The following is a 27,632-nucleotide window of genomic DNA, read 5'->3' as shown; positions in this document are numbered from 1 at the left end:
TGAACTGGCAGAGGGGAGATTGAACCTGGCTGTTAGGAAGAAGTCCTTTGCAGTGAGGGTGGTGAGACACTGGCACAGTGTTTCTAGGCAGAAAATAGATCATTTAGCTTTGGGCATTACTAACACTGAATATCCCAAGCCACATCACTGCTATGAACTAATGCATTCATCTTCTTTTGTTTTCTTCCCTTGCAGAAAAGCTTCACAGCACTCTCAAGTGTGTGTGCCTTTCCTCTCCTGGCTGACCTGTGTGAGAAGATTAAATAGTAGGTATCCATTTTTCAGCCTTTAACCAGAAACAGGATAGGGTACATTTGTTTCTGTCAACAACCATCTTCAGTTAGCAAAGCTTCCTCCACTTATTTCTCTTGGTTCCCTTCATAAAACCACTGTCCACAGGGAGAGGTTGAGGTAAATACAATGCCTCAGAGGCTTCCCTTTGCTTCTGCAGTGTTTGAAGTGTTTGCAGACTTTTTAGCAGGTCCTGGAGGTCAAATCTGTGATGCCTCCAAGAGGAAGCCAAATTTCTCCTGAGGCTTCCTAAGCCTAAGAGGCTTCTCCATTGCATTTGTTCACTCAGTTGTGGTGCCTGTGGCTCAGGACAAGAAGACTACCAAGCAGTTGAAAAGAGCAGGGGAATCTCAAGGTGTTTAAGGTAGAAATGGTGGCTGGGGGACAGCAAAAATAACTTAGGGCAGTGCTGACGTGAGTCAGCTCTGAGAAAGGCTGAGGCCACCAGCTAAGCTGTTGCTCCTAAAGAGAGCATGCAGCAGAGGAGGCTCAGGGCAGAGCTCATTGCTGTCTACAGCTCCCTGAAGGGAGGCTGTAGCCAGGTGGGGTTGGGCTCTGCTGCCAGGCACCCAGCAACAGAACAAGGGGACACAGTCTCAAGCTGTGCCAGGGGAGGCCTAGGCTGGATGTTGTTAGGAAGTTGTTGTCAGAGAGAGTGATTGGCATTGGAATGGGCTGCCCAGGGAGGTGGTGGAGTCACCATAGCTGGAGGTGTTGAAGCAAAGTCTGGCTGGGGCACTTAGTGCCATGGTCTGGTTGCTTGGCCAGGGCTGGGTGCTAGGTTGGACTGGCTGAGCTTGGAGCTCTCTTCCAACCTGGTTGATTCTATGATTCTATGGTTAAAGCTTGTTTGTCAATGTGCTCCAATGGGTTGGAGGAGGAGCTGAGCCAATCTAAGAATCACTAAGTGTGATCAGCAGCATGTTTGCATCGCCTTGACTGCAAAGGCTGCCTTGCTCATCTCTTTCTGCTCATTTCGTTGTAGTTGCAAATATCAGGAGTTGATTGGGAACAAACTCATTAACAGGAAACATCTCCTAAGTGCCTTTGTAATGTGAGTCAGAACAAATGACCTGAGTGTGAGCCCTGTGAGCTCAGACAGGGAAGCAGGAATCAAATTGTGTATCATCCCCTGGACTGTATTCAACTGATCTCTCTCATGTACTCTCCCCCTTTCTTTGGCTCCTTCTATCTTCTTTTTGTAGCTACAAAAAAAACCCCATATTTGGCAGCTGAACTTCTTTAGCTGCTCTGGATCAGTGCCAGTGCCTTCAACTAAACGTCACTGAGGAGAAGTAGTAGCCCAAAGCAGCTTGTGGAACTTGGTGATTACAGAGAGAATGAGGATTGCAAGCCCCACCAGCCATGCATGTCACCTGTCTCTTCTGTATTTATCCTGTTGCTCATGCAGCCTGAGGGATCCAGCCCCATGGTACCTGTTTGCTCTCTGAGACAGATTCAACATGTCTCATGAGCTCAAGAGGCTGGAAAAACTGGGAAAGAAAACTTTGCAAGGAAAGGCTGACTAGTGTATCACCCACAGAGTGCTGCTCAGTGCCCTATGGCCAGAGGCCATGCAGCAGCAGACAATCATAGAATCAGTCAGGGTTTGGAAGGCATCACAAGGCCCATCCAGTTCCAAAACCCCTTGCCATGGGCAGGGACACCTCACACTAGATCAGGTTGGCCAGAGCCTCATCCAGCCTGGCCTTAAACATCTCCAGGGATAAGGCTTCCACCACCTCCTGCTGCTCTGGGCAACCCATTCCACCCTCTCACCAGCCTCATGGTGAAGAACTTCTTCCTAACATCCAGTCTGAATCTATTCATTTCCAGCTTTGTTCCATTCCCCCCAGTCCTATCACTCCCTGACAGCCTAAAATGTCCCTCCCCAGCTTTCTTGTTAAAGCTAACAAGTGCCCAAGCTAAAAAGGAAGGGCCACAGAGCTGACCCCATCTTTTCAACACCTGCTTGAGGTAGCCTAAAGCTTACAGGGTTGCTGGAAACAAAAGTCACAATGGAAAGAAAGAAGATGCCATTTTTGAGGTCAATGTAATGAGGGTCTCCATTGCTTAAATCAAGGTAAAATACTTCTCTCAAACATGATTGAGCATGGCCAGAAGTTTGTGGGACTGGATTATAGAACCTGAAAGATGAGGCTCTGATCCTTGGTTAAGATATGAGATCATCTGTGAGTTCTGCTCCTTCATATTAAATCAGCTTTGCCCTATTAAATAAGCACTTTGTGTTGTAGCTGCAGCCTGGAGAGCAAACTGCAGGTCTACTAAACTGAACACAAGAGAATCATAGAATCAGCCAGGTTGGAAGAGAGCTCCAAGCTCACCCAGCCCAACCTAGCACCCAGCCCTGACCAATCAACCAGACTATGGCACTAAGTGCCCCAGCCAGCCTTGGCTTCAACACCTCCAGGCACAGCCACTCCACCACCTCCCTGGACAGCCCATTCCAGTGCCAATCACTCTCTCTGACAACAACTTCCTCCTAACATCCAGTCTAGACCTGCCCTGGCACAGCTTGAGACTGTGTTCCCTTGTTCTGTTGCTGCTTGCCTGGCAGAAGAGCCCAACCCCACCTGGCTACAGCCTCCCTTCAGATAGTTGTAGACAGCAACTCCCTGACAGCAAGGGGGCAGAGATGGTGTAAAGATTTGAAGGAATAGAAAGGAAGGATATTTAACAGAGGGTCAGTCTCCATCAGCATGAAGACACGCTCTGAAGCTGTTCTCCAGGCAGAAGGACCCTTTAGTGCCTCCTACCTGGCAGATGGGCAAGATCTGCCAGGCTGAGCAGAGTATTTATTTCCCCCCAAAAAACTGAGTGCTACCTTTGCCACAGATTTGATGTCCTAGTTTGGTTTAGAAACTGAAGGTCTGACTTTCCAACCATAATCAAGTTTATCATCTCACCTCCAGGGCTCAACCAGAAGAGCCTGAAAGAAATCAGAGCTTGCCTCTTCAGGCAGAATCACTTTGCTCAAGTACAAGCATGGAGCTAACCCTGAATATGGAGCCATAAATGATATGTTGTTATCTATACACTTCCCTGTGGCTTTTTTCCTGTCTGAATAGGTTGCCTTCCATACATCAACACTGAATTTTCTGGGGTTTGGGCTTTCTGTTTTTCCACAGTGTTATCAGAAACAAATTGCCATTTGAAGATTTTGATGGAGACAAATTCAGTACTTTCCCGGTAAGCAAAAGCCTTTTGCTTTGCTGCAGCAATCCCTTGATAAGGAGGATGTCTGTGGGATTGCTCTCCCTGCCTGCAATATTCAGTCATGTGAAAATAGCACTGAACTGAATGGATGATTGTTTGGGGTGGGTTTTTTTTCTGGATGAAGAAGCAATCATTTGTGTCTGTCACCTGGGGAGATGCTCACACAAAGCTGTGCTCCCCGCTGAGGCAAACGACTCTGCTGCTGAGTTCATAGAATCATTGAGTTGTCAGGGCTGGAAGGGGCCTCAAGGCTCATTCAGTTCCAACCCCTCTGCCATGGGCAGAGACACCTCGCACTAGATCAGGCAGAACCACCTAGAGTCATAGAATCAGTCAGGGTTGGAAGGGACCGCAAGGATGAGCCAGTTCCAACCCCATGGGCAGGGACACCTCACACTAGGTCAGGCTGGCCAGAGCCTCATCCAGCCTGGCCTTAAACACCTCCAGGGATAAGGCTTCCACCAGCTCCCTGGGTGTCTCACCACCCTCATGCTGAAAACTTCTCCCTAACATCCAATCTGTTTCTAACTTTGTTCCATTCCCCCCAGTCCTATCACTACCTGACAGCCTAAAATGTGCCTCCCCAGCTTTCTGGTAGCCCCATTCAGATCCTGGAAGGCCACAAGAGGGTCACCTGGGAGCTTTCTGCCCTCCAGACTGAACAGCCCCAACTTTTTCAGTCTCTCCTCATAGCAGAGCTGCTGCAGCCCTCTGATCATCCTCATGGCCCTTCTCTGGACAAAGTCCAGCACATCCAGATCTTTCTTGTAACAAGGGCTCCAGAACTGGACACAGTACTCCAGGTGGGGTCTCAGCAGAGCAGTGCAGAGGAGGAGAATCACCTCCCTGGCCCTGCTGGCCACACTTCTCTCAATGCAGCCCAGGCTCTGGTTGCTCTCTGGACTGCAAGTGCACACTGCTGGCTCATGTTGAGCTTCTCCTCCACCAGGACCCCTGAATCCTTTTCTTCAGGGCTGCTCCCAAGCCAGTCCCTGCCCTGCCTATACTGGTGCTTGGGATTGCCCCAACCCAGGGACACCCAAGTGTGCAGGGTGGTGTTTATTAAAGCTTAGCAAAACCCACTCTGGCATACAACCCATTTCCTGGGGCTTACTGTTGCACTTGGAGTTAGATTCTCATCTTGGATATTGTAAATGAAAAGTGGAAGAGCAGCAGTGCCCATCCTGTCTGTGTGCTTCTCCTTGCCTTCTAGACTTTGAGGGGCTACCACTGGCGAGGCAGAGACTGCGACGACAAGAACACGACCGTGTACCCCGGCAGGCGGTAACGTTTCTCACTGCTTTAGAGGCTTCCTAACAGTTGGGGCTTCCTGAAGGATGAGATCTCCAGGTTTCAGCTTGCTCCTGCTCTGAGGAGAGCACATCACTGCTTGTTGCTAGATTTCACTGTGATGGAGATAAGTTTGCTGCTGACACCAAGCTGTGTGGTGCAGCAGACAGGAGTGCCATCCAGAGGGACCTGGACAGGCACAAGCCAAGCTCAGGAGGTTCAACAAGACCAAGTGCAAGGTCCTGCAGCTGGGTCGAGGCAATGCCAAGCACAAATCCAGGCTGGGCAGCGAGTGGCTGGAGAGCAGCCCTGAGGAGAGGGACTTGGGGATGATGGTGGATGAGAAGCTCAACAGGAGCCAGCAGTGTGCACTTGCAGCCCAGAAAGCCAAGCAGAGCCTGGGCTGCAGCAGGAGCAGTGTGGCCAGCAGGGCCAGGGAAGTGATTCTCCCCCTCTGCTCTGCTCTCCTGAGACCCCACCTGGAGTACTGCATCCAGTTCTGGAGCCCCCATTACAAAAGGGCTGTGGAGATGCTGGAGAGTGTCCAGAGAAGGGCCAGAAGGATGCTCAGAGGGCTGCAGCAGCTCTGCTGTGAGCACAGCCTGAAAGAGTTGGGGCTGTGCAGGCTGCAGAAAAGGAGGCTTCCAGGTGACCTTCTTGTGGCCTTCCAGGATCTGAAGGGGGACTACAAGAAAGCTGGGGAGGGACTTTTGAGGCTGTCAGGGAGTGCCAGGACTGGGGGGAATGGAGCAAAACTGGAGGTGGGGAGAGTGAGGCTGGATGTGAGGAGGAAGTTGTTGAGCATGAGAGTGGTGAGAGGCTGGAATGGGCTGCCCAGGGAGGTGGTTGAGGCCCCATGGCTGGAGGTGTTTAAGGCCAGGCTGGCTGAGGCTGCGTGCAGCCTGCTCTAGGGTAGGATGTCCCTGGGCATAGCAGGGGAGTTGGAAGTGGCTAATCCTCGTGGTCCCTTCCAACCCTGACTGATTCTGTGTTTCATATCCTCATTAACCTGCACCAAGTGTGGAGTGAGGAGCTTGATGAATTTTAGCGGCACACTGAGCAGCAAGGAAAAGCCCAGGGCAAAGTGGTCTGCCTTCTGCATCAGCCACTTCCCTTCACCTCACTTCAGCGAAGATGCAGACTGAAAAGGGCAAATTTCAACCAGCATTAACTGCAAATTAATGCTGCATTTTGCTAGGGAAAATTGCCCCTCCTGGATTGCAGCAGGGAAAGCCCCATTCTGCTGTGCTGGATGGGCTCTTTATATTCTTAGGGGAAAAAAAAACCAGCACCAAAGATGTGATTTCCTTGAAAGCTCTTCTTCCCCTCCCTTCCTCTCAGTGTTCTGTAACACTGCTTATCCTTTTGTCACTCTCTTTTAGCCCTGACAACTGGGATGTGAGCAGTGACTCTAACTGCAATGGCATATGGGTGAGTAAAACCAAGTTCTATCCTGGGCTTCCTCACTGATTGCTGCTTCTCTCTTGGTTTCTTCCTTTGAAATCAGCCTGCAATTGTTTCTACTGTCTTTATTCTGCTTGATGATGTATTTATTATTATTATTAATAATTTGAGCTGCTCTTGTTTATTTATTTCCTTTGGTGTCCCAGGCAATAAACCTGTGTTTATGACAAGCTGAGGAAGCAGTCAGGAGTGAAGTTTGTTTATTGATGCTTATGTTTATTTAAATTATAGCTGCTGCAATTAATTTGAATGCACATCTCCTTATTAAACTAAGGTAATGGAAAGCATCATTATCATGATGCAGTGCTTCCTGCAGGCAAGCATTCAGGAAGAAAGAAGTTCTCCCCCTCTGTTTTGCACTGCTGTTTTGTCATGTGGTTATATTTACAACCCTCTGCCCCTTCTCTCCTTCACCAGGGCGTGGATCCAAAAGATGGAATTCCCTATGAGGAGAAATTCTGCAAAGGTAAATGCAAGAAACATTACATCCTTGGAGTCCTTCCCCTGTGCTCAGCACTGCTCAGGCCACACCTTGAGTGCTGTGGCCAGTTCTGAGCTCCTCAATTCAAGAGAGATGTTGTGGTGCTGGAAGGTGTTTGGAGAAGGGCAGCAAGGCTGGGGAGGGGCCTGGAGCACAGCCCTGTGAGGAGAGGCTGAGGGAGCTGGGGGTGTGCAGCCTGCAGCAGAGGAGGCTCAGGGCAGAGCTCATTGCTGGCTATAGCTACCTGCAGGGAGGCTGTAGCCAGGTGGGGTTGGGCTCTGCTGCCAGGCACCCAGCAACAGAACGAGGGGACAGAGTCTGAAGCTGTGCCATGGGAGGTCTAGGCTGGATGTTAGGAGGAAGTTGTTGTCAGAGAGAGTGATTGGCATTGGAATGGGCTGCCCAGGGAGGTGGTGGAGTCCCCATCCCTGGAGGTGTTCAAGAGGGGACTGGCTGGGGCACTTAGTGCCATGGTCTGGTTGATTGGCTAGGGCTGGGTGCTAGGTTGGACTGGATGAGCTTGTGGAGGTCTCTTCCAACCTGGCTGATTCTGTGATTGTATAGTGGAACATGTCCAGAGAAGGGTGACAAAGCTGGTGAGGAGCCTGGAGCAGCTGATTCTGCTTTGGCAGGGAGGGTTTGGACCTGATGATTTCTAGAGGTCCCTTCCAACCCCCTACATTCTGTGATTCTCGCCAAGTTCCCCCTTGTGTTGAGCTGGAACCTCCTGTGCTGCAGCTGCCATCCATTGCTCCTTGTCCTATTCCAGGGAGCAGTGAGCAGAGCCTGTCCCCCTGCTCCTGACCCCCCGATGGAGCAAAAAAAAATCCCATTGTGGTTTAGGTTGGAAAGGACCTTAAAGGTCCTCTCACCCCAGCCCCATTGCATGCTGTGTGCAGGCTGTCGTAGCCCATCGCCTGTGGTCCCAGCAGCTGCCATTGCTGCTGCTCTCTGAGCCCCGCTCTCCAGTTGCAGTTTGCTGCTCCTGTTCTTTGCAGCTAATGGAATGTGTTAATTAGGTGCAGGCTCCCAGGGGGTCATGCTGCTGGGAGACTCAGCCGGCGCTCACTTCCACATCCCTCCCGAGTGGATGACGGTCACGCAGATGTCAGCGGTGAGCAATCCCCTTTGGCTTGCTGAAGTCACTCTGCTGCTGCTGCTTGCCCTTTGCTGCCTCTCCTGTTGCTAAAGGGAAGCGAGCACCAAACGCCTCTCTGCACTGGGATTTTGCAGTTATGGCCTGGCTGTGTCAGTCCTCTCCTGCAGCTGTTCTGCTGAAGGTCAAAAGGCACAGCCCCACGCTGCCACCACTCTGACATCTGCACAGTTGGATCAGGGAAGAGTTTGGCTTGGGCAGCCCAGTGCTGTGCCAGGAACACAGACCAGGACATCTGCCTTTCCAGGCACGTGCCTGTGGCTCAAGCAGACCAGTGCTGTCTGGAGGCTCACTCCTACCTGTCTCAGTTCTAGTTCAAATCCTGTCTCAGTTCTAGTTCAAATCCTGTCTCAGTTCTAGTTTCAATCCTGTCTCAGTTCTAGCTTCAATCCTGTCTCAGTTCTAGCTTCAATCCTGTCTCAGTTCCAGCTTCAATCCTGTCTCAGTTCCAGCTTCAATCCTGTCTCAGTTCCAGCTTCAATCCTGTCTCAGTTCCAGTTTCAATCCTGTCTCAGTTCCAGTTTCAATCCTGTCTCAGTTCCAGTTTCAATCCTGTCTCAGTTCCAGTTTCAATCCCGTCTCAGTTCCAGTTTCAATCCCGTCTCAGTTCCAGTTTCAATCCCGTCTCAGTTCCAGTTTCAATCCCGTCTCAGTTCCAGTTTCAATCCCGTCTCAGTTCCAGTTTCAATCCTGGAACAGGCTGCCCAGGGAGGTGGTGGAGTCACCATCCCTGGAGGTGTTTAAGAGGAGAGTGGCTGTGGTGCTTGAGGCTATGGTCTGGTGATGAAGGCTGCTGGGATGAAGGTTGGACTGGCTGATCCTGGTGGTCCTTTCCAACCATAGCAGTTCGTAGTGATGAGATGCTGTGCTGAGGGGTTTGGGTTAGTCAAGGACTTGTCAGTGTGAAATAATGATTGGACTGGATGAGCTTGAGGGGCTTTGCCAGTCCAAGGCATTGTGTGATATGTACAACCAGACTGATGGCAGTAGGTTTTGTCTGCCTCATGGGTTGATGGCCACGTGGGAAAACCAAGAGCAGCAGGGGCAGGGTGCTGGCACTGCCAGCCAGGGAGGCAGGGCAAGAGAGAACAAAACAGGCAGTTCCTCTGGTTTTATAGGGGGCTAGACAGGAAGTGGAAGTGGGCTAAACACTACACCTGGAGTAAGGTTCAGCCCTACCCCTGGGGAGGAGTCAGGAGGACCTGGGGTCAGGGTCAAGACCAGTCCCCCAGGAGGGTTAACCCTTTACACTACCATTAGCATCCTTGTTGGCACAGCTCTGTGCTGTGCAAGTGCTGCAGGTGTGACCCTGCTGGCAGTCTGGACACTTTGAAATGCCACATCCTGGGTTGGTGCCCCTCACCCCTGCCATATGTGAGTAGGTTTAGTAACTCCAGTGCTCTGGCTCTGGAGCTTGTGAAACAAATCCACCTGCAGGTGCTCGAGGGTCATCCAAGGGCACATAATGGACTCATCCTACAGGGAAGGGTTTCAGGAGTGACCATAAAATATCACTGCCTCACTGATGTCTGCCTCTGGGCAGCATCCCAGCACTGCCCAATTTCAAACAGCAACAAAATCTGCCTGACTGTGAATTATGCTGAGCCTCAGCTGTGGCAGTTCACTGGTGTGGAAGGAAATAATTGAGGAGAAAAGATCATTCCAGCAAAGTGGAGCTGGAGAGTGGATACAAAAGCACAAGTATGCTCCTGTCCTTTGCTTAGACCACTCCCCTGGGCAACCTGTGCCAGTGTTTCACCATCCTCTTTGTAAACTTTGGGTTTTTTTCCTTCTAACAATTCTAAATCTTCCTCTTATTAGTTTAAAACCATAACAAGTTGTCCTGTTGCAACAAGTCCTGCTATAAAGATTGTTTCCTTCTTCCTCAAAGATCTCATTTCAAACACCTGAGGGGGGCACCACTTTTCTATTGCCATCCATCTGGACAGCAAACCACTGAGCCACTACCCTCTGGATGCAACCATCCAACCAGTTCATTATGCACCAACTATCAAATCCATATCACTACATTTTCAAGAGAGGGATGCTGCAGAGGACTGAGTCAAAGGCTTTACAGAAGCCTTCTCTTCCTTTCAGCTTCCCTGCTGACAACCTGCTGCTCCTGCACTGGCCTCTGCAGAGGAAGGAGCTGGACATGTGCTGGAGAACAATTCTTATCTCCCAATGTCAGCAGTTCAGGGCAGTTGGAGGCCTGAGAGTTTCATGCATTTTGTCCAGTTCTGGGCTACTCAGTTCAAGAGAGATGTTGAGGTGCTGGAAGGTGTCCCCAGGAGGGCAGCAAGGGTGGGGAGGGGCCTGGAGCAGAGCCCTGTGAGGAGAGGCTGAGGGAGCTGGGGGGGTGCAGCTTGCAGAAGAGGAGGCTCAGGGCAGACCTCATTGCTGTCTACAACTACCTAAAGGGAGGCTGTGGTCAGGTGGGGTTGGGCTCTTTTCTCAGGCAACCAGCAACAGAAGAAGGGGACACATTGTCAAGTTGTGCCAGGGCAGGTCTGTGCTGGATGTTAGGAGGAAGTTGTTGGCAGAGAGAGTGATTGGCATTGGAATGGGCTGCCCAGGGGGGTGGAGGAGTCACCGTGCCTGGAGGTATCACAGTATCACACAGTATCATCAGGGTTGGAAGAGACCTCACAGATCATCAAGTCCAACCCTTTACCACGGTGTTGAAGCCAAGCCTGGCTGGGGCACTTAGTGCCATGGTCTGGTTGACTGGCCAGGGCTGGGTGCTAGGTTGGGCTGGCTGAGCTTGGAGCTCTCTTCCAACCTGGCTGATTCTATGATTCTCTGATTCTCACTCTTGCTCCCAGAGCTGAGCTGATGTAGCTGATGCAGCTCAGCAGTTGTTTGTCTTTGTTAAGTGTTTATGAGCACCCATCAGATGAATGGCACTGATGACAGAGCTGGTGGGGAGGGTAATAAATCAACACTAATGATAATTGAGATTATCCTGTCTAATAAAGATGGTAATGATCCTGATGGTGATGATGATTCTGGCAGTAGAGCTGGTAGCAGAGCTATGCAGGCAAGAATAGTTTTAGGCTATGGGCATCAAACTGTTTCCTTATTGTCACTGTAATGAAGGTTTAGAAAGCAGCTCTGTGGCTTGGAGCTTGCTGGTCCACTGGCTGAGGGGGAGGTCAAGTGCTGGTAATGGCATGCAGGAGCAGAAGGTTTCAGACTGGACATGAGAAGGAAGTTCTTCACCTGCCATGGTCTTGGTGATTGGATAGGGCTGGGTAATAGGTTGGACTGGATGAGCTTGGAGGTCTCTTTCAACCTGCTTGATCCTATGATTGTAAGATTAGCTTTATATTCCTGCTGTTCCCCCATACTGGCCACCTCAAGACACTATGCTTTGATGATGCCAACATTTATTTGACAAGACAGATAGAATCATATAGAATCATAGGATCAATCATGTTGGAAGACACCTCCAAGCTCATCCAGTCCAATTTATCACCAAGAATCAGTTTGACAAATGGCTTCCTCTACAGTCAGGGTTAGAACCAGTTCAAAGCTTTCATTTCCATCTCAATGGCATCTCAACCCTCTATGTGGAATTCCAAACACAATTTTCCCCTCAACATCCCCTGCCCAGGGTTTCTACCATGTGTGCAATGAAAAGGTTGTGTGGCTCTTAATTCAGATTCATGAAGTGCCTTAATTCAGATTCATTAAGTGCATTATTTTATTGCTTTTAATGTTTCCCCCCCCCTGATTTTTTATGTATCTATTTAATATCCTTTCTACATTTGGTGTATTTGTTACTTATGTGCATCCTCATATGTGTTCACACAGACAAGTGTTTGTACATGCAAGTGTAAAGTAACATTTACACTTGGTGATGATGCTGTGGATCCTTCTGTTAACCAGCACTGCAGCAGCAGCAGCAGCTCTAAATTCCTGGTTTACAGCTAATTAGATGGAGGGTGTAATTTTTTTCAGGACAGATGCTGAGAATTTAGTTAAGAGGCTCTGCAGAGTGGTTGCTCTCCCTGATTATGCTGCACAGAGTCTACCATAGGCAAAGGGGCAGAAGTAACACTGGATGAGAGAGAATGTGAATGAGAAGTTTCCCCCTCCTGCAGCAGGCTCAGGATGGCCTTTGGTTAATTGCATGATTAGCACAGGGTTGACCAGATGGGTGCTTGTGCTGAGCAGCTTTGGAATTCAGGTGCCTGTGCCATCATCTCCAAGGCCATTGTTAGGAAGCTGTTATGTACTGAATTTTGGATTTCCTGGTCTAATCAGGCTCCTTCTGTCCTCTCATCACTGGTCTCTCACAAAGCAATAACCTGCTGGGTGATGCTGCACAGAAGGGCTTGGCAGTCCTGATGAGCAACGAGTTCATCGTGAGCCAGCAATGTGCCCATATAGCAAAGAAGGTCAATGTTATCCCCAGGTGCATTAGGAAGAGTCAAGGGAAGTTTTTCTTCCCCTCTGCTCTGCCCTACTGAGGCCACATCTGGAGTACTGTACCCAGTTCTGGGCTCTAGAGTTCAAGAAAGGCAAAGAACTGTCAGTGGGAGTCCAGCAGTGAGCTATGAAGATGATGAGGGGGCTGGAACATCTCTCTTACAATGAAAGGTTGAGAAGTCTAAGGCTGGAGAGGCTGGAAAAGACAGAGTTGAGCTTATCAGTGCTTAGCAACATCTACAAGGCAGGTGTCAAGAGGATGGGGCCAGGTTCTTTTCACCTGTGCAGAGCGACAGGACAAGGGGCAATGGGCACAAACTGCAATCCAAGAGCTTCCATCCGAACAGAAGGGAAAAGTCCTTCCTTGTGAGGGTGATTTCAGGCTCACAGGACATTATAGATTGGGAAGGACCCAAAGAGATCAAGTCCACCCCCCCTGCCAGATCAGGACCACACAATCTAGCTCAGGTCACACAGGAACACATCCAGACAGGCCTGGAAAGGCTCCACAGAAGGAGACTCCACAACCTCTCTGGGCAGCCTGTGCCAGGGCTCTGGGACCCTTCCAGTCAAGAAGTTCCCCCTTGTGTTGAGCTGGAACCTCCTGTGCTGCAGCTTCCATCCATTGCTGCTTGTGCTATCCCAGGGAGCAGTGAGCAGAGCCTGTGTCATGTGTGTGTGTCCCCTTACAGCCCTCAGATGTTTATGGACATTGATTAAATCCCCTCTCAGTCTTTTCTTCTCCCAACTAAACACCCCCAGCTCCCTCAGCCTCTCCTCACAGGGCTCTGCTCCAGGCCCCTCCCCAGCCTTGCTGCCCTTCTCTCAACACCTTCCAGCACCTCAACATCTCTCTTGAATGGAGGAGCCCAGAACTGGACAAGGCACTCCAGGGGTGGCCTGAGCAGTGCTGAGCACAGGGGCAGAATAACCTCCCTTGCCCTGCTGGCTACACTGCTCCTGAGCCAGGCCATTGAGCTCAGCCCTTGCTGAAAAGAAAGTCTGTCCATGTCAGACACTAAAAACTGAGGTAGATCTGCAGTTGGTGAGGCTTAGCAAAGCAGAAGAAATGCTGGGGTTTTAAATCAATGGGGTGGTGGGGGTTGGTTTAGTGTGGTAAATGGGGTTTTGCACTAAACTGCTGCTGAAAACATTGATGTGTCTAGCAGTGGCTATTGTGCTCCTGCTGCTCTATCCATCTGCTTACAACTGACTTCCAAACAACTACTAAATGCAGCATTTCCCCCACCCCCCCCCCCAGTTATATGTCTGGGGTAGGAACTTGGTTTTGTTTTGATTTCATTTTAAATCTCATTTTAGAGACAGTTTTACCTGGAGATAAAAGCAGTGTGGTTAGAAATGGTCTGAAAATCATTCCCTTTCTAGGGAGATGCATTTGAACACTCTGGGATCTCTATTTCATGCTGGATAAAGAGAAAAATAAGTCCCACAGCTCTCTGTAATCCAGTAAATATCTTTTTACCTGCCCACAAACTCGAGGGAGTCTCAGTTTATTGTTTTGTGCTTGATAGTTACTATTCAAAGAATTCAGCTCTTCCTTTAATGTGGGTCCAGGATGTCCCAAATTCATACCCCACTGACCTCTCTTTTTGAACCACTAGAGGAAACTTAGAGTTTGATCCCTGCAAATCCTGTTAAAAAACATTCTCCATCTTCCCTCTGAATTCAGAGAGCTGCAGACAGCTGTTACTGTAGTGACTAAGATGCTGCATGTGAGGGGGGTGAGGAGTAAGGGCACAGTGTTGCTAATTTCAAACCTATGGCCCTAGCAGCTTCACAGTGTGGAAATGCCAAGGCTGCCTTTTGAAGAAGAGAGGCTGTGCCTGCCTCAAGAGCTCTAAGGCTTGCTTGTTTGCATACCTAGAGTAAGAAAGTAGATTTGCATGTCACTGAAGTCAGTATCAAAGCAAAGATTCAGTTCCCCTTCAGCTTAAGGGACACTGGAGTGCTCTCAGGATTTCTGCAACCAACCAATCCATGTAGGATCCATTTCTAAATGATTCTACAAGTGTTAGGCTTCCAGTCCTCTTTTGTGACCTGACTTTGAAAGTCTTCTGCCCAAAACACCTTCTGTTTAAGCTAATGTGGTGCAGTGCAGCTTGGTGAGTGTGCCTTTAGCATCAGCCATGGCTGTGTGCCAGTGCAAGGGAAGTGGAAGGATTCAGGGAGGTGGATTTCAAGGCATGGCTTTGGCTGCCCAGTGCAAGGGAAGAGGAAGGATTCAGGGAGATGGATTTCAAGGCATGGCTTTGGCTGCCCAGTGCAAGGGAAGTGGAAGGATTCAGGGAGGTGGATTTCAAGGCATGGCTTTGGCTGCCCAGTGCAAGGGAAGAGGAAGGATTCAGGGAGATGGATTTCAAGGCATGGCTTTGGCTGCCCAGTGCAAGGGAAGAGGAAGGATTCAGGGAGATGGATTTCAAGGCATGGCTTTGGCTGCCCAGTGCAAGGGAAGAGGAAGGATTCAGGGAGATGGATTTCAAGGCATGGCTTTGGCTGCCCAGTGCAAGGGAAGTGGAAGGATTCAGGGAGATGGATTTCAAGGCATGGCTTTGGCTGCCCAGTGCAAGGGAAGAGGAAGGATTCAGGGAGATGGATTTCAAGGCATGGCTTTGGCTGCCCAGTGCAAGGGAAGTGGAAGGATTCAGGGTGGTGGATTTCAAGGCATGGCTCTGGCTGCCCAGTGCAAGGGAAGTGGAAGGATTCAGGGTGGTGGATTTCAAGGCATGGCTTTGGCTGCCCAGTGCAAAGGAAGTGGAAGGATTCAGGGTGGTGGATTTCAAGGCATGGCTCTGGCTGCCCAGTGCAAGGGAAGTGGAAGGATTCAGGGAGATGGATTTCAAGGTATGGCTCTGGCTGCCCAGTGCAAGGGAAGTGGAAGGATTCAGGGAGATGGATTTCAAGGTATGGCTCTGGCTGCCCAGTGCAAGAGAAGTGGAAGGATTTAGGGAGATGGATTTCAAGGTATGGTTCTGGCTGCCCAGTGCAAGGGAAGTGGAAGGATTCAGGGAGATGGATTTTAAGCTAGGACCCATTTAGGAGGTGAGGATGTTCCTTTGAAATGAGTCTCATAGAATCATAGAATGGTCTGAGTTGGAAGGGACCTCCAAAGGTCATGTGCTCTGCTGTAAGCAGGGACATCTTCAATTAGATCAGGTTGTTGGGCCTCATCTTGAATATCTCCAGGGATGGGACCTCACCCAGCTCTCTGGGCAACCTGTTCCAGTGTTCCACCACCCTCATGGTGCAGAACTTGTTTCTAACATCCAATCTAAATCTATTCTCCCGTTTGAAACCATTGCCCCTTGTCCTATTCCTACAGGGCTTTGTAAGCAGTTCCTCTGCAGCCTTCTTGTAAGCTCCCTTCAGGTACTGGAAGGTCATTATTAGGTCTCCCCAGAGCCTTCTCTTCTCCATCTAGAGCATTTGAGGCTAAAATATGGCATTTGAAGCTAGGCTGGGGTAACTTTGCAATCATTCTGTGCTAAAATCTGGCACGTAGGCTGAAGCATGGTTTCTCAGCCAGAACAGTCTAGAGAATGGTATTTAAACAAAGCTGTGCTCAGAAGAGTGTTAAACCTAAAAGTCAAAGAGAATCCACCTCTAGAGGTGGACACACTTGCCAAAGGCAGCTTGCTAGGCCACGCTTTCCAGACTCCATCCCTGCAGAGCTCAAGGTCTAGCACTCATCTGGATCTTTCCATGAACTCCTCAGCTCCACTCTTTGGCCCTGAAGTCTCTTCAGAAGCCTGTGGCAGTGAGAGGTTTGCTGGAACAGTGTCAGTTTGCTAAAGGCTTCAAACGTGAACTGGAATTCTGGGCTGATCTGTTCCTTTCCAAATCACATTTGCAGCTTGCCTAATTCATGTTGGAAGCAGATTTGCAGGGAGACCAAAAAAAAAACCCACCTCACAAACCCAAATAGTTAACATTTCTTGGAACCCATCCAGTGAAAATGTTGGAGTGCTCAGGGGAGATGATGAGCGAGTGGGTGATAGAAGGGTTTGTTTTAAAAGGACATCAGCACTTTGGGGCTCTCTTTGTCCTCTTGTGTGCTGTGACTTTGTCCTCTTGTGTCCTCTTGCTGTGACTTAAAAGAGATCAAATCTGTTATTGGTTCAGTTGGATTCAAAGCTATAGGAGAGGGAAACACTGCAAATGGCCAAGCCATGCTGTACCATTCTGCTTCTGTCCATGGCTGTGCCCTTGGATTAAGTGCTGGCTTGCACACAAACCTCTCAGATTTGGAGGAGGATTTGGAAGCTCCTTGCAGTCTCTAAATAAATAGATTAATGAATATTGTTTATATATATTAAAGATATAGATATACACAAGGATTGATAGATAGAGGTAGAGATATACAGATACTGGCCAGGGCTGGGTGCTAGGTTGGACTGGATGAGCTTGGAGGTCTCTTGCAACCTGGTTGATTCTGTGACATCTGTATCATATAGATCTCTTCATTGGTATAGATATCATAGATATCTAGATGATAGAGAAATGGTATAGTTGTGGTATGGATATCTATAGATATCTGTGATATATCAATGAAGAGATCTATATGATATAGATATGATATGGTTATGATATAGCTATCTATAGATATCTGTAATAGCTATATCAATGAAGAGATCTATATGATATGGTTATGATATAGCTATCTATAGATATCTGTAATAGCTATATCAATGAAGAGATCTATATGATATAGATATGATATGGTTATGATATAGCTATCTATAGATATCTGTAATATCTATATCAATGAAGAGATCTATATGATATGGTTATGATATAGCTATCTATAGATATCTGTAATAGCTATATCAATGAAGAGATCTATATGATATGGTTATGATATGGTTATGATATAGCTATCTATAGATATCTGTAATAGCTATATCAATGAAGAGATCTATATGATGTAGATATGATATGGTTATGATATAGATATCTATAATAGCTATCTCAGTGAAGAGGTCTATATGATATAGATATGATATAGTTATGATATAGCTATCTATAGATACCTAGGGTATCTATATTGATGAAGAGATCTATGTGATATGATATAGATATCTGTGATATATCAATGAAGAGATCTCTATGATATAGATATGATGTAGTTATGCTATAGATATCTGTAGATACCTAGGGTATCTATACTGATTAAGAGATCTATATGTTATAGATATCATAGAATCAACCAGGTTGGAAGAGAGCTCCAAGCTCAGCCAGTCCAACCTAGCCCTGTCCAGTCAACCAGACCATGGCACTAAGTGCCCCAGCCAGGCTTGGCTTCAACACCTCCAGCCACAGAGACTCCACCACCTCCCTGGGCAGCCCATTCCAATGCCAATCACTCTCTCTGCAAACAACTTCCTCCTAACATCCAGGCCTCCCCTGGCATAGCTTGAGACTGTGTCCCCTTCTTCTGTTTCTGGTTACTTGGCAGAAGAGCCCAACCCCACCTGGCTACAGCCTCCCTTCAGGTAGTTGTAGACTGCAAAGAGGTCTGCCCTGAGCCTCCTCTTCTGCAGGCTGCACAACCTCTCTTGCCCTGCTGGCCACACTGCTCTTGCTGCAGCACTTGGCCTTGTTGAATGTGATGATATTGGCCTGGGCACATGTCTCCAGCCTGTCCAGGTCTCCCTGGATGGATCCCTGCCCTCTAGCATTTCAACTGTACCACACAGCTTGGTGCCATCTGCACACTTGGCTAGATAGATATATAGATAGATAAAGATGGAGATATGTACAAGGATGGATAGAGAGATGTCTGTATGTATAGATATGAGAGAAGTAACTGAAGGATAATTAATCCTGACACATTTTCACCTCAGTGACTAATGCAGATCTACTCTAAGTAGGTCAAATAATGCTCTTACATGCTTTAAACTGGCACCTGCTGTGCATTAGGCTGCTTAGGGCTTGGCTTCAGGATTTCTTCCCTGCTCCAACCCTTCTTTTCTCTCCTCCCCTTTTGTCTCTCAGCCAAGACCTGAGGCATATACTGAAGCATAACTCCCATTTGCCTAAAGGATCATTTTCTGGGAGTGGGGCTGCAAGACTTAGCTGCTCTGTGGCTTCTCAAGTTACCTCTGACCCTTGTGAAGAAAGAATTCCCCACCTGCTTGCTGCTGATAGGAGAGAGGGCTTCAGAAAGCCCCACAATTCTCTGTGAAGAAAATGAAGCTCATAAATTACAGGGGCTAAAGCAGCCTGTAAGTTTGATTTTATGTTTTGACCTTCTTTTTGTTATTGCCCTTCTCTCCTTTTTGTGTCAGCAGTTTCTCAGTGTGAGCACACTGGATTTATGCATCTGTCTTTGTGAGCATAGCCCAGATGAGGAGGAGCTGAAACTCTACTCCATGTTCTCATCCTTCTGAGGTGGTGCAATACCTCGAGGCCTTTTTGCCCTCATCTTTCCTGAGTTTTGGCAGGTCCAGGGATCATAGTGGAAACAAACAAGGGCACTGTGTTTGGAGGCTGTTGCATGGGGGCTTTTGCAGAGGCAGTTGTTTGAATAGAGCATCAGGGATTGCTACCAGCAAAAGCAGAGGAGGGTAAAAGTTGCAGCTCTTTGTGTGGGAAGACTATGGTAGAATCTGTGTTTTGGCCCCTGCCATGCTCAGGGACCTTTCTGACTCTGTGGCTTCAACAACATCACTGAAAACTGCAGTGAGCATCAGGCAGAGATTTTTGAGTCCTACTGGAGAGGGTAAGGGATCTTCAAGTGAGTTTCCCACAATCTCTCTGTCGTGCGCAGTGGGAACATCACTCTGCCATCTCTTCCTGTGCCCACCTGTGGGTGGGCAGATACCACCTTGGTGGTCTGCACTTGAGGTATGCACTTTGGCCTCTTTCAGAATGAAGGGGTGCCAGGAGAGGTGGTTTTCAGGTATCACTTCTGCTTCTCTTTCCTCTGTCCCTTGACAAGCCCCTCCTGCAGGAATCAACACCAGAGACCATTTCTGCTTCTCTTTCCTCTGTCCATCTCACAGGAGTCAACTCCAGACTCCACTTCTGCTTCTCTTTCCTCTGTCCCTCAACCAGCCCATCTTATAGCAATCAACTCCAGACTCCACTTCTGCTTCTCTTTCCTCTGTCCCTCAACCAGCCCATCTTATAGCAATCAACTCCAGACTCCACTTCTGCTTCTCTTTCCTCTGTCCCTCAACCAGCCCATCTTATACCAATCAACTCCAGACTCCACTTCTGCTTCTCTTTCCTCTGTCCCTCAACCAGCCCATCTTATAGCAGTCAACTCCAGACTCTGCTTCTGCTTCTCTTTCCTCTGTCCCTCAACTAGCCCATCTTACAGCAATCAACTCCAGACTCCACTTCTGCTTCTCTTTCCTCTGTCCCTCAACCAGCCCATCTTATACCAATCAACTCCAGACTCCACTTCTGCTTCTCTTTCCTCTGTCCCTCAACTAGCCCATCTTACAGCAATCAACTCCAGACTCCACTTCTGCTTCTCTTTCCTCTGTCCCTCAACCAGCCCATCTTATACCAATCAACTCCAGACTCTGCTTCTGCTTCTCTTTCCTCTGTCCCTGAACCAGCCCATCCTATAGCAATCAGCTCCAGACTCTACTTGTGCTTCTCTTTCTTCTGTCCATCTCACAGGAGTCAGCTTCCCTAAGTGCATGCATAAATCATTATTGCCACAACTACAACTGCCACTGTCAGGCTGATGCTCCAGCTAAGAAGCACTGGAGTGTGCTGAAAGGCTATTTTTGCACCTGTAAGGCTGAAACCATGTTGATTGAAACATTTCTCTTTCAGAAATCCTTTGCCAATCTGCCAGTGGCTTTCAGTGATGAGCTTGACTGGCCCCAGTTCTCAGAGATCACTGGATTTCTCAACTCCACCATCGGGTAAGAGTCACAGAATCACTCAGGTTGGGAAAGACCTCTGAGACCATCGAGTCTAACCTAGCACCAACATGATTGAATCAACTAAACCATGGCACTAAATACCCCATCCAGTCTGTTTTTAAACACTTTCAGGGTTGGTGACTCCACCACCTCCCTGGGCAGCCCATTCCAATGCCAATCACTCTCTCTGCCAACGACTTCCTCCTAACATCCAGCCTAAACATGCCCTGGCACAGTTTGAGACTCTGTCCTCTTGTTGTGTCACTGGGTGACTAGGAGAAGAGCCCAACCCCACCTGGCTACAGCCTCCCTTCAGGTAGCTGTAGCCAGCAATGAGCTCTGCCCTGAGCCTCCTCTTCTGCAGGCTGCACACCCTCAGCTCCCTCAGCTGCTCCTCCTAGGACTGTGCTCCAGCTCCCTCACCAGCCTTGATGCTCTTCTCTGGACACCTCAACATCAAGCACCTCAACAGATTTCAAGCATCTTTCATTATCTTTCAAGCATCTTTCAACAGATTTCAAGCACCTCAGCATATTTCTTACATTGAGGGGCCCAGAACTGGACACAGTACGTAGGTGAGGTCTCACCAGTGCCAGTATAGGGGCAGAAGGACTTCCTGGTCCTGCTGGCCAAACTATTCCTCATACAAGCCAGAATGCCAGTGGCATTCTTGGCTACTTGGGCATGCTGCTGGGTCATGTTCAGCTACTGTCTATCATCACCCCCAGGTCCCTCTCTGCCTGGCTGCTCTCAGCCACTCTGTCCTCAGCCTGTAGTGCTGCTGGGGGTTGTTGTGGCCGAAGTGTAGAACTCAGCCTTGTTAAATCTCATGCCCTTGGACTCTGCAGAACAGGCAGAGTCAACAGCAAGTCTCAAGGTCCCTCAAGAAGAAAACCAAACAGTTTGAAAGGAGAAGAAAAGAAATGCTACTTAGCTCTGCTTCTGCTCCTACTAAAACCACAAGCACCACTGGATCCAGGGATTTAAAAAGGCTTTTAGACATATGAACAATGCACAATACTCTTGCCCAGTCTTCCTGAAAGTCAGGGTAGGCTTTAGAGCTGCTCAAACTAGAATTTAGAAGGGGAAAGCTCTGAAGAAGTAAAACAACAACAAAACTTTGCTCCAACTTCTGTGTTGGGAAAAGAGGAACCTTACTAAAACAAACCCAAAATCAGCATTTCTCTCATCTTAGGCTTTCTTTCTCTTTCCCTCTTCCTTCTCTTTCCCTTTTTGCTGCTGAAACAGTGGGATAAGTTGCAACCCCAGGGTTAATTCATCATGATCCCTCTCTTGGACAGTCTTTTTTTCCCATATATAGAGAGTGGAGTAGCAAAAGGAGGATTTGGAAGCAGCTGCAACCTGATTTGCTGTGTTACCTCAGCTCATGTGCAGGGGGAAGGGGAGATGGAAAAGAAAGAAGGGATGAGAACCAAAGTCCAAACACAAAACAGCTTGAATTGCCTGCAGTTGTAACTGTAAAGGGTAGAAAACAAGCAGATTTGTTTTAAAATCATCTTTCTGGCCAGCATTAAGAGACTCTTAACTCCTGCCAGAACTGAAGCAGGCAATAACTAGCAGTGCCTACAGATCCTTTGTATGTTGTATATCTAAGTCATTAATGCTTCCAAACCCAATATGAGTTAAGGCTGAAGAGGTTCTCTACCAACAGGATGGCAATCTGGCAGAATATACTCTTTTTTCCAGGAAAAAAATCTCTCTTGCACCATACTCTTTGCTTCCTCCAGCACCCTCAGCCTGTCCTCACAACAGAGGTGTTGGAGCCCTTGCATCATCTTTGTGGCCCTCCTCCTGACTTGCTCCAACAGCTCTGTGTTATCTGATTCATTTGGTGTCTACATTCAAACTGAAAATCAGCAGCCCTGATGGAGGTGATGATGATGATGATGATGATGATGTAGTCATGAGTGGTGCAATGGTCTTCTCCTCAGCTTCCTTGCAGGCTGTTACCCTTTTCAGCTGCATTTTCATTTCCTTCAGCAGTAGAGAGTGAAGGAGAGGCCTAACCACAATCAAGCATAACCTGTTTTCAGCTCAGTCCATCCAAGATCCATGGTGCTGGGAAAACAAATGCTCTGCCAATATTTCTGCTCCTTTATTTACTGTTCCATAACAACCCATTGAGAAGTCAATTAGTGAGCAATCAACAGGGTCATGTTGATAAATGATGTGTAACAAAAAGGACTCTTTTAACAACCTCCTCTGAGAGAGCAGCATAGAAAAAGGAACCATTTCAGAGAAACTCTCCATCAGTTTGTAGTGTCTGAAAGGACAATTTGGCTTCCATTTTGGGCTACAGTGGCCTGAGATGGAGAAGATTTATGGCCACAAAGAGGAGACAGGGTGAAATATAAAAAGTATATATGAATAACTGGGGCACAGAGCTGTGCAGAGATGAGAATATGCTTCAAGAAGGCTGGAGAGAGACTGTTTGCAAGGGCCTGCAGTGGCAGGAGGAGGGGCAATAGCTTCAAACCAGTGAAGAGAAGATTTAGATTGGATGTTAGGAACAAGTTCTGCATCATTAGGGTGGTGAAACACTGGAACAGGTTGCCCACAGAGGTGGTTGGGGCCCCATCCCTGGAGATATTCTCCATTGAGGCACAAGAGGGCTCTGGACAACCTGATCTAGTGGAGGATGTCCCTGCTGATTGCAGAGGAGTTGGACTCGATGAGCTTTGGAGGTCCCTTCCAATACAGACCATTCTGTGATTCATCAATTCATTGATTCTATGTTTCCATGATTCTTTGAATCTATGACTCATTGATTTATTGATTCTGTGATTCACTGATTCTTTGATTCATTTATTTTATGATTCTATGATTCATTGATTCTTTGCTATTTTGATTGTATGATTCTATGATTGATTCATTGACTCATTAATTCTATGATTCATTGACTCATTGATTTATTGATTATATAATTCTATGACTCATTGATTATACAATTAATTGATTCAGTGACTCATTGACTCTATAATTCATTGATTTATTGATTATATGATTCTATGACTCTGTTTGATTCTATGACTCATTGATTATATGATTCATTGATTTATTGATTATATGATTCCATGTCTCATAGATTCTTTGATTTCATGATGCATTGATTATATGATTCATTGACTCATTGATTCTATAATTCTTTGATTCAGTGACTCATTGATTCTATGATTCATTGATTTATTGATTATATGATTCTATGACACATTGATTCTTTCTTTCCATGATGCATTGATTATATGATTCAGTGACTCATTGATTCTGTGATTCTGTGACTCATTGATTCTGTGATTCTATGACTCATTGATTCTTTGATTCTATGACTCATTGATTCTTTGATTCTATGATTCATTGATTCTTTGATGCATTGACTCATTGATTCTATGATTAATTGATTTATTGATTATATGATTCTATGACACATTGATTCTTTCTTTCCATGATGCATTGATTATATGATTCATTGACTCATTGATTCTTTGATTCAGTGACTCATTGATTCTGTGATTCATTGATTTATTGGTTATATGATTCTATGACTCATTGATTCTTTGATTCTATGATTCATTGATTCTTTGATGCATTGACTCATTGATTCTATGATTCATTGTTCCTTTGATTCAGTGATTCATTGATTCTGTGATTCATGGATTCTATGATCCAGTGATTCTGTGATTCATGGATTCATTGATTCTTTGATTTTATGATTCACTGAGCCTTTGATTCACTGATTTCTTTGATTCATTGCTTGACTTAGAGCATCAGCTCTGGCTCCATCAGGATGAGAGCAGTGTGGCAGCTCATGTGGCTCTGCATTTCTTTCAGAGGCTGGACGGACTCTCTGTATCTCCGTTTACGCAGGAGGAATCGCTGCAATCACAGAGACTTGCAGAACATCTCCCAGAATGGTATGGGCTCCTCTTTATCCCTTCCAGAGCCTTGCTAGGCTGCTCCCTGGGCCTGCATTAATGATCCCCCTCCCTAACTGCACCTCTGTCTTGTGCAGAAGCAGAGAGCAGCACTTACTTAACTCAGCACCTTTCCTTCTGGCTCTGAGCAGGGAGATGTGTGGCTCGAGCACTTCTATCCATGCACCAACTAAGAACTTCCACCGGGCCAAAAACTCCTCTGCCCCACTGGAATGTTGTTAGATCCTGGTCAAAAGGGGAGAGTTGAAAGGCTGAGAGGTCTGCCCTCTGTACTGAAAGGAGATCTCTGAAAAAGAAGGAAACAATCTTTGTAGCAGGACTTATTGTAACAGAGCAATTTGTGATGGTTTTAAACTAATAACAGGGAGATTGAGAATAAATACAAGGTAAAAACAAAGTTGACACAGAGGATCATAGAATCAGTCAGGGTTGGGAGGGACCACAAGGAGCAGCCAGTTCCAAGCCCCCTGCCATGCTCAGGAACACCCTACCCTAGAGCAGGCTGCCCACAGCCTCAGCCAGCCTGGCCTTAAACACCTCCAGCCATGGGGCCTCAGCCACCTCCCTGGGCAACCCATTCCAGCCTCTCACCACTCTCATGCTCAACAACTTCCTCCTCACCTCCAGTCTGAATCTCCCCACCTCCAACTTTGCTCCATTCCCCCCAGTCCTGGCACTCCCTGATATCCTGAAAAGTCACTCCCCAGGTTTTTTGTAAGATCCTGGAAGGCCACAAGAAGGTCACCTGGGAGCCTCCTCTTCTCCAGCCTGAATGGTGAAACAGTGGCACAGATTGCCCAGAGGACAAGGAAGGAAACATGATCCTTTGACTCTATGCTTCTATGATTCTTACTGGTTTGCAAATACAGCTTTAATGCTTAGACATCCCAGGAGTTGATTTATGGTGGAACTGCAGCCTCAGCCCATGGCAGACATGGAGGAAAATATCTTAACAGAAGAATGTTGAACTCTTAACTGGAAGAAGGGCCAGGAAAAAAAAAAAACACCATCAACTGGCAGTTAGTTATGTTCCAGAGCTTTATTTCCTAAGGATTTGGTGGGACTCTTATGCTGCCTAAAAGAGCTTCTTGATTTTGAATGAAACAGCAGCCCTCAGGAGAGAAGCATCAGAGAGACAGATCCATTCTGAGCTGGCAAGAACTGGATTATTACAATCATAAAGGGTTCCTTGATATATGCAGCTGGCATGAGTGGTAATAACAAAGGCACTGCTATTAAAATGCAAAGTGTGGTGCTGCTACCTTAGGGGTTTAGCTCTTAGATCTCTCCCCCGTACCAATCCAGCAGGGATTTAATGATGTTCTGGCCACAAGTTTTCCCCCAGAGAGCTGCGGGGAGGGCAAGATTTGCTCCTCAAAACAAAGCTTCAGAGGCACAATGAGGGAAAGAGGAGAAGAGGGAGACAAAGGCAGAGCTGAGGGAAGAGTAGAGAGGGTGTTACATAAGAGGAGAAAGAGCAAGAGAAAGGAAAAGAGTTAAAATGCTGAGAAATAAAAGGCAGGACAAACTGCAGGGTCTGCTTCTCTGAAGTTCCTGTCCCTGTCCTTTGACAGGAGGTGACTTTCTTTGCAGTCACAGCTCTTGGTCTGCTCTTGAACAAAGCAAGAGGCCTTTTTTTTTGGCTCCTCATTTTCTATTGCTCTTGCACCACAGGTGATGGAGTTTGAGTTGTGTGCTCTGGGCATTTGAGTTTTGTGTGCATAGCCTCTGAGAGGCTGCTAGAAAGCTTTATGCATGAGTTCTTTTGTCATCTGAGGCATAAATGGAAGGTTGTAGATGCTTCCAGGTGTTTGGGTGCAGCCAGCTCTTTTCCTGGAGGAGGAGATATTCACAGGTAGTTCACTGTTTGGACTGTATCACAAATGGTGTGGGCAGCAGGACAAGGGAGCTTCTTCTGCCCCTGTGCTCAGCACTGCTTAGGCCACCCCTTGAGTGCTGTGTCCAGTTCTGGGCTCCTCAATTCAAGAGAGATGTTGAGGTGCTGGAAGGTGTCCACAGGAGGGCGCCAAAGCTGGGGAGGGGCCTGGAGCAGAGCCCTGTGAGGAGAGGCTGAGGGAGCTGGGGGTGTGCAGCCTGCAGCAGAGGAGGCTCAGGGCAGAGCTCATTGCTGCCTGCAACTACCTGAAGGGAGGCTGTAGCCAGGTGGGGTTGGGCTCTGCTGCCAGGCAGCCAGCAACAGAACAAGGGGACAGAGTCTGAAGCTGTGCCAGGGCAGATCTAGGCTGGATGTTGTTAGGAAGTTCCTGGCAGAGAGAGTGATTGGCATTGGAATGGGCTGCCCAGGGAGGTGGTGGAGTCACCGTGGCTGGAGGTGTTGAAGCCAAGCCTGGCTGGGGCACTTAGTGCCATGGTCTGGTTGCTTGGCCAGGGCTGGGTGCTAGGTTGGACTGGCTGAGCTTGGAGCTCTCTCCCAACCTGCTTGGTTCTGTGATTCTGTGACTCTAAGCTGAGCTGTAAGAACAGGTCCAGAGAAGAGCCACAAAAATGATCAGAGGGCTGGAACACCTCTGCTGTGAGGAAAGGCTGAGAGAGTTGGGGTTTTTCACCCTGGAGAAGTCTCCAGGGATACCTTTTCATGGCCTTCCAGTGCTTGAAGGGGATCTATAAGAAAGATATAGGGACAATATGTTCCTATATCTCCAGGGTCCTCTTGCAACAGGACAAGAAGTGATAGATTTAAATCAAAAGAGGGGAAGTTTAGACTAGATGCAAGGAATAAACCTTCTTACAGTGAGAGTGGTAAAGCCCTGGCACAGGCTGTCCAGTGAGGTGGTAGAAGCTCCATCCCCAGAAACATTCCATATGATGCAACCTGATCTGGTTGAGGATGTCCCTGGTTACTGCAGGAGTGTAGGACCAGATGACCTCTAAAGGTCCCAACCCAAAGCATTCAGTGAGACCATGATTTGGGTGAATTCCCATTGAAATGCAGAGCTGCTTCGTTGTGGGGAGGAGAGGCTGCAGTTGGCCTAAGGCTATTTTTCCCTAAGCCTGCAGCAAGGAACGCAGAGGAGCAAACACTGCTGCCTAGAGCTCTTTCAGATGCTTTGCCGTGTGTTTTCCACTTCCAGCTGCCTCTCCAGAAGTGCACAGTCTCTCAGGCATCCTGCTTTGTATCTGCCAGTCCTGCTGCAAGGGCTCTGCCATGTCACAAATGGCACTTTGGTGCCTATGTTTAGGACCTGAATCAGTCCCAGTGTGGCATAGCTGTGAGACACTTGCTGTCTCAGAAAGAAGAGTGAGAACAGTTCCCTTTGCCACTCACAGGGGAAGTTAAAAGTAGATCAACTGTTGACAAGTCAGGCTGGCTGGTTTACAAGAGACTACTGTGTTCAGCAGACAGGGATAAGCTGCCAGATCTGGATTTAAAGCCACATCCAAACAGCTCAGCACTTCAAAGTGTT

General features: G+C 47.8%; 1 protein-coding gene across 5 annotated transcripts in view; it reads left to right on the top strand.

The window, feature by feature from the left end:
- AOAH (acyloxyacyl hydrolase) overlaps window positions 1–27,632 on the top strand; it is a 97,811-nt gene that overhangs the window by 49,878 nt on the left and 20,301 nt on the right. For all 5 annotated transcript variants that reach the window (XM_064169729.1, XM_064169731.1, XM_064169728.1 and 2 more), the window contains 8 exons: window positions 196–266; window positions 3,441–3,501; window positions 4,742–4,812; window positions 6,201–6,249; window positions 6,700–6,748; window positions 7,783–7,877; window positions 20,163–20,254; window positions 24,104–24,186. In XM_064169729.1, coding sequence (XP_064025799.1) covers window positions 196–266; window positions 3,441–3,501; window positions 4,742–4,812; window positions 6,201–6,249; window positions 6,700–6,748; window positions 7,783–7,877; window positions 20,163–20,254; window positions 24,104–24,186 — 571 coding nt within the window. The remainder of the gene's footprint in view (window positions 1–195; window positions 267–3,440; window positions 3,502–4,741; window positions 4,813–6,200; window positions 6,250–6,699; window positions 6,749–7,782; window positions 7,878–20,162; window positions 20,255–24,103; window positions 24,187–27,632) is intronic.

The sequence above is a fragment of the Pogoniulus pusillus genome, chromosome 32 (genome assembly GCF_015220805.1).
Source record: "Pogoniulus pusillus isolate bPogPus1 chromosome 32, bPogPus1.pri, whole genome shotgun sequence".
Taxonomy (NCBI): domain Eukaryota; kingdom Metazoa; phylum Chordata; class Aves; order Piciformes; family Lybiidae; genus Pogoniulus; species Pogoniulus pusillus.
Note: the sequence above shows the minus strand (reverse complement) of the source record. Positions and strands in the feature narration are given on the sequence as shown.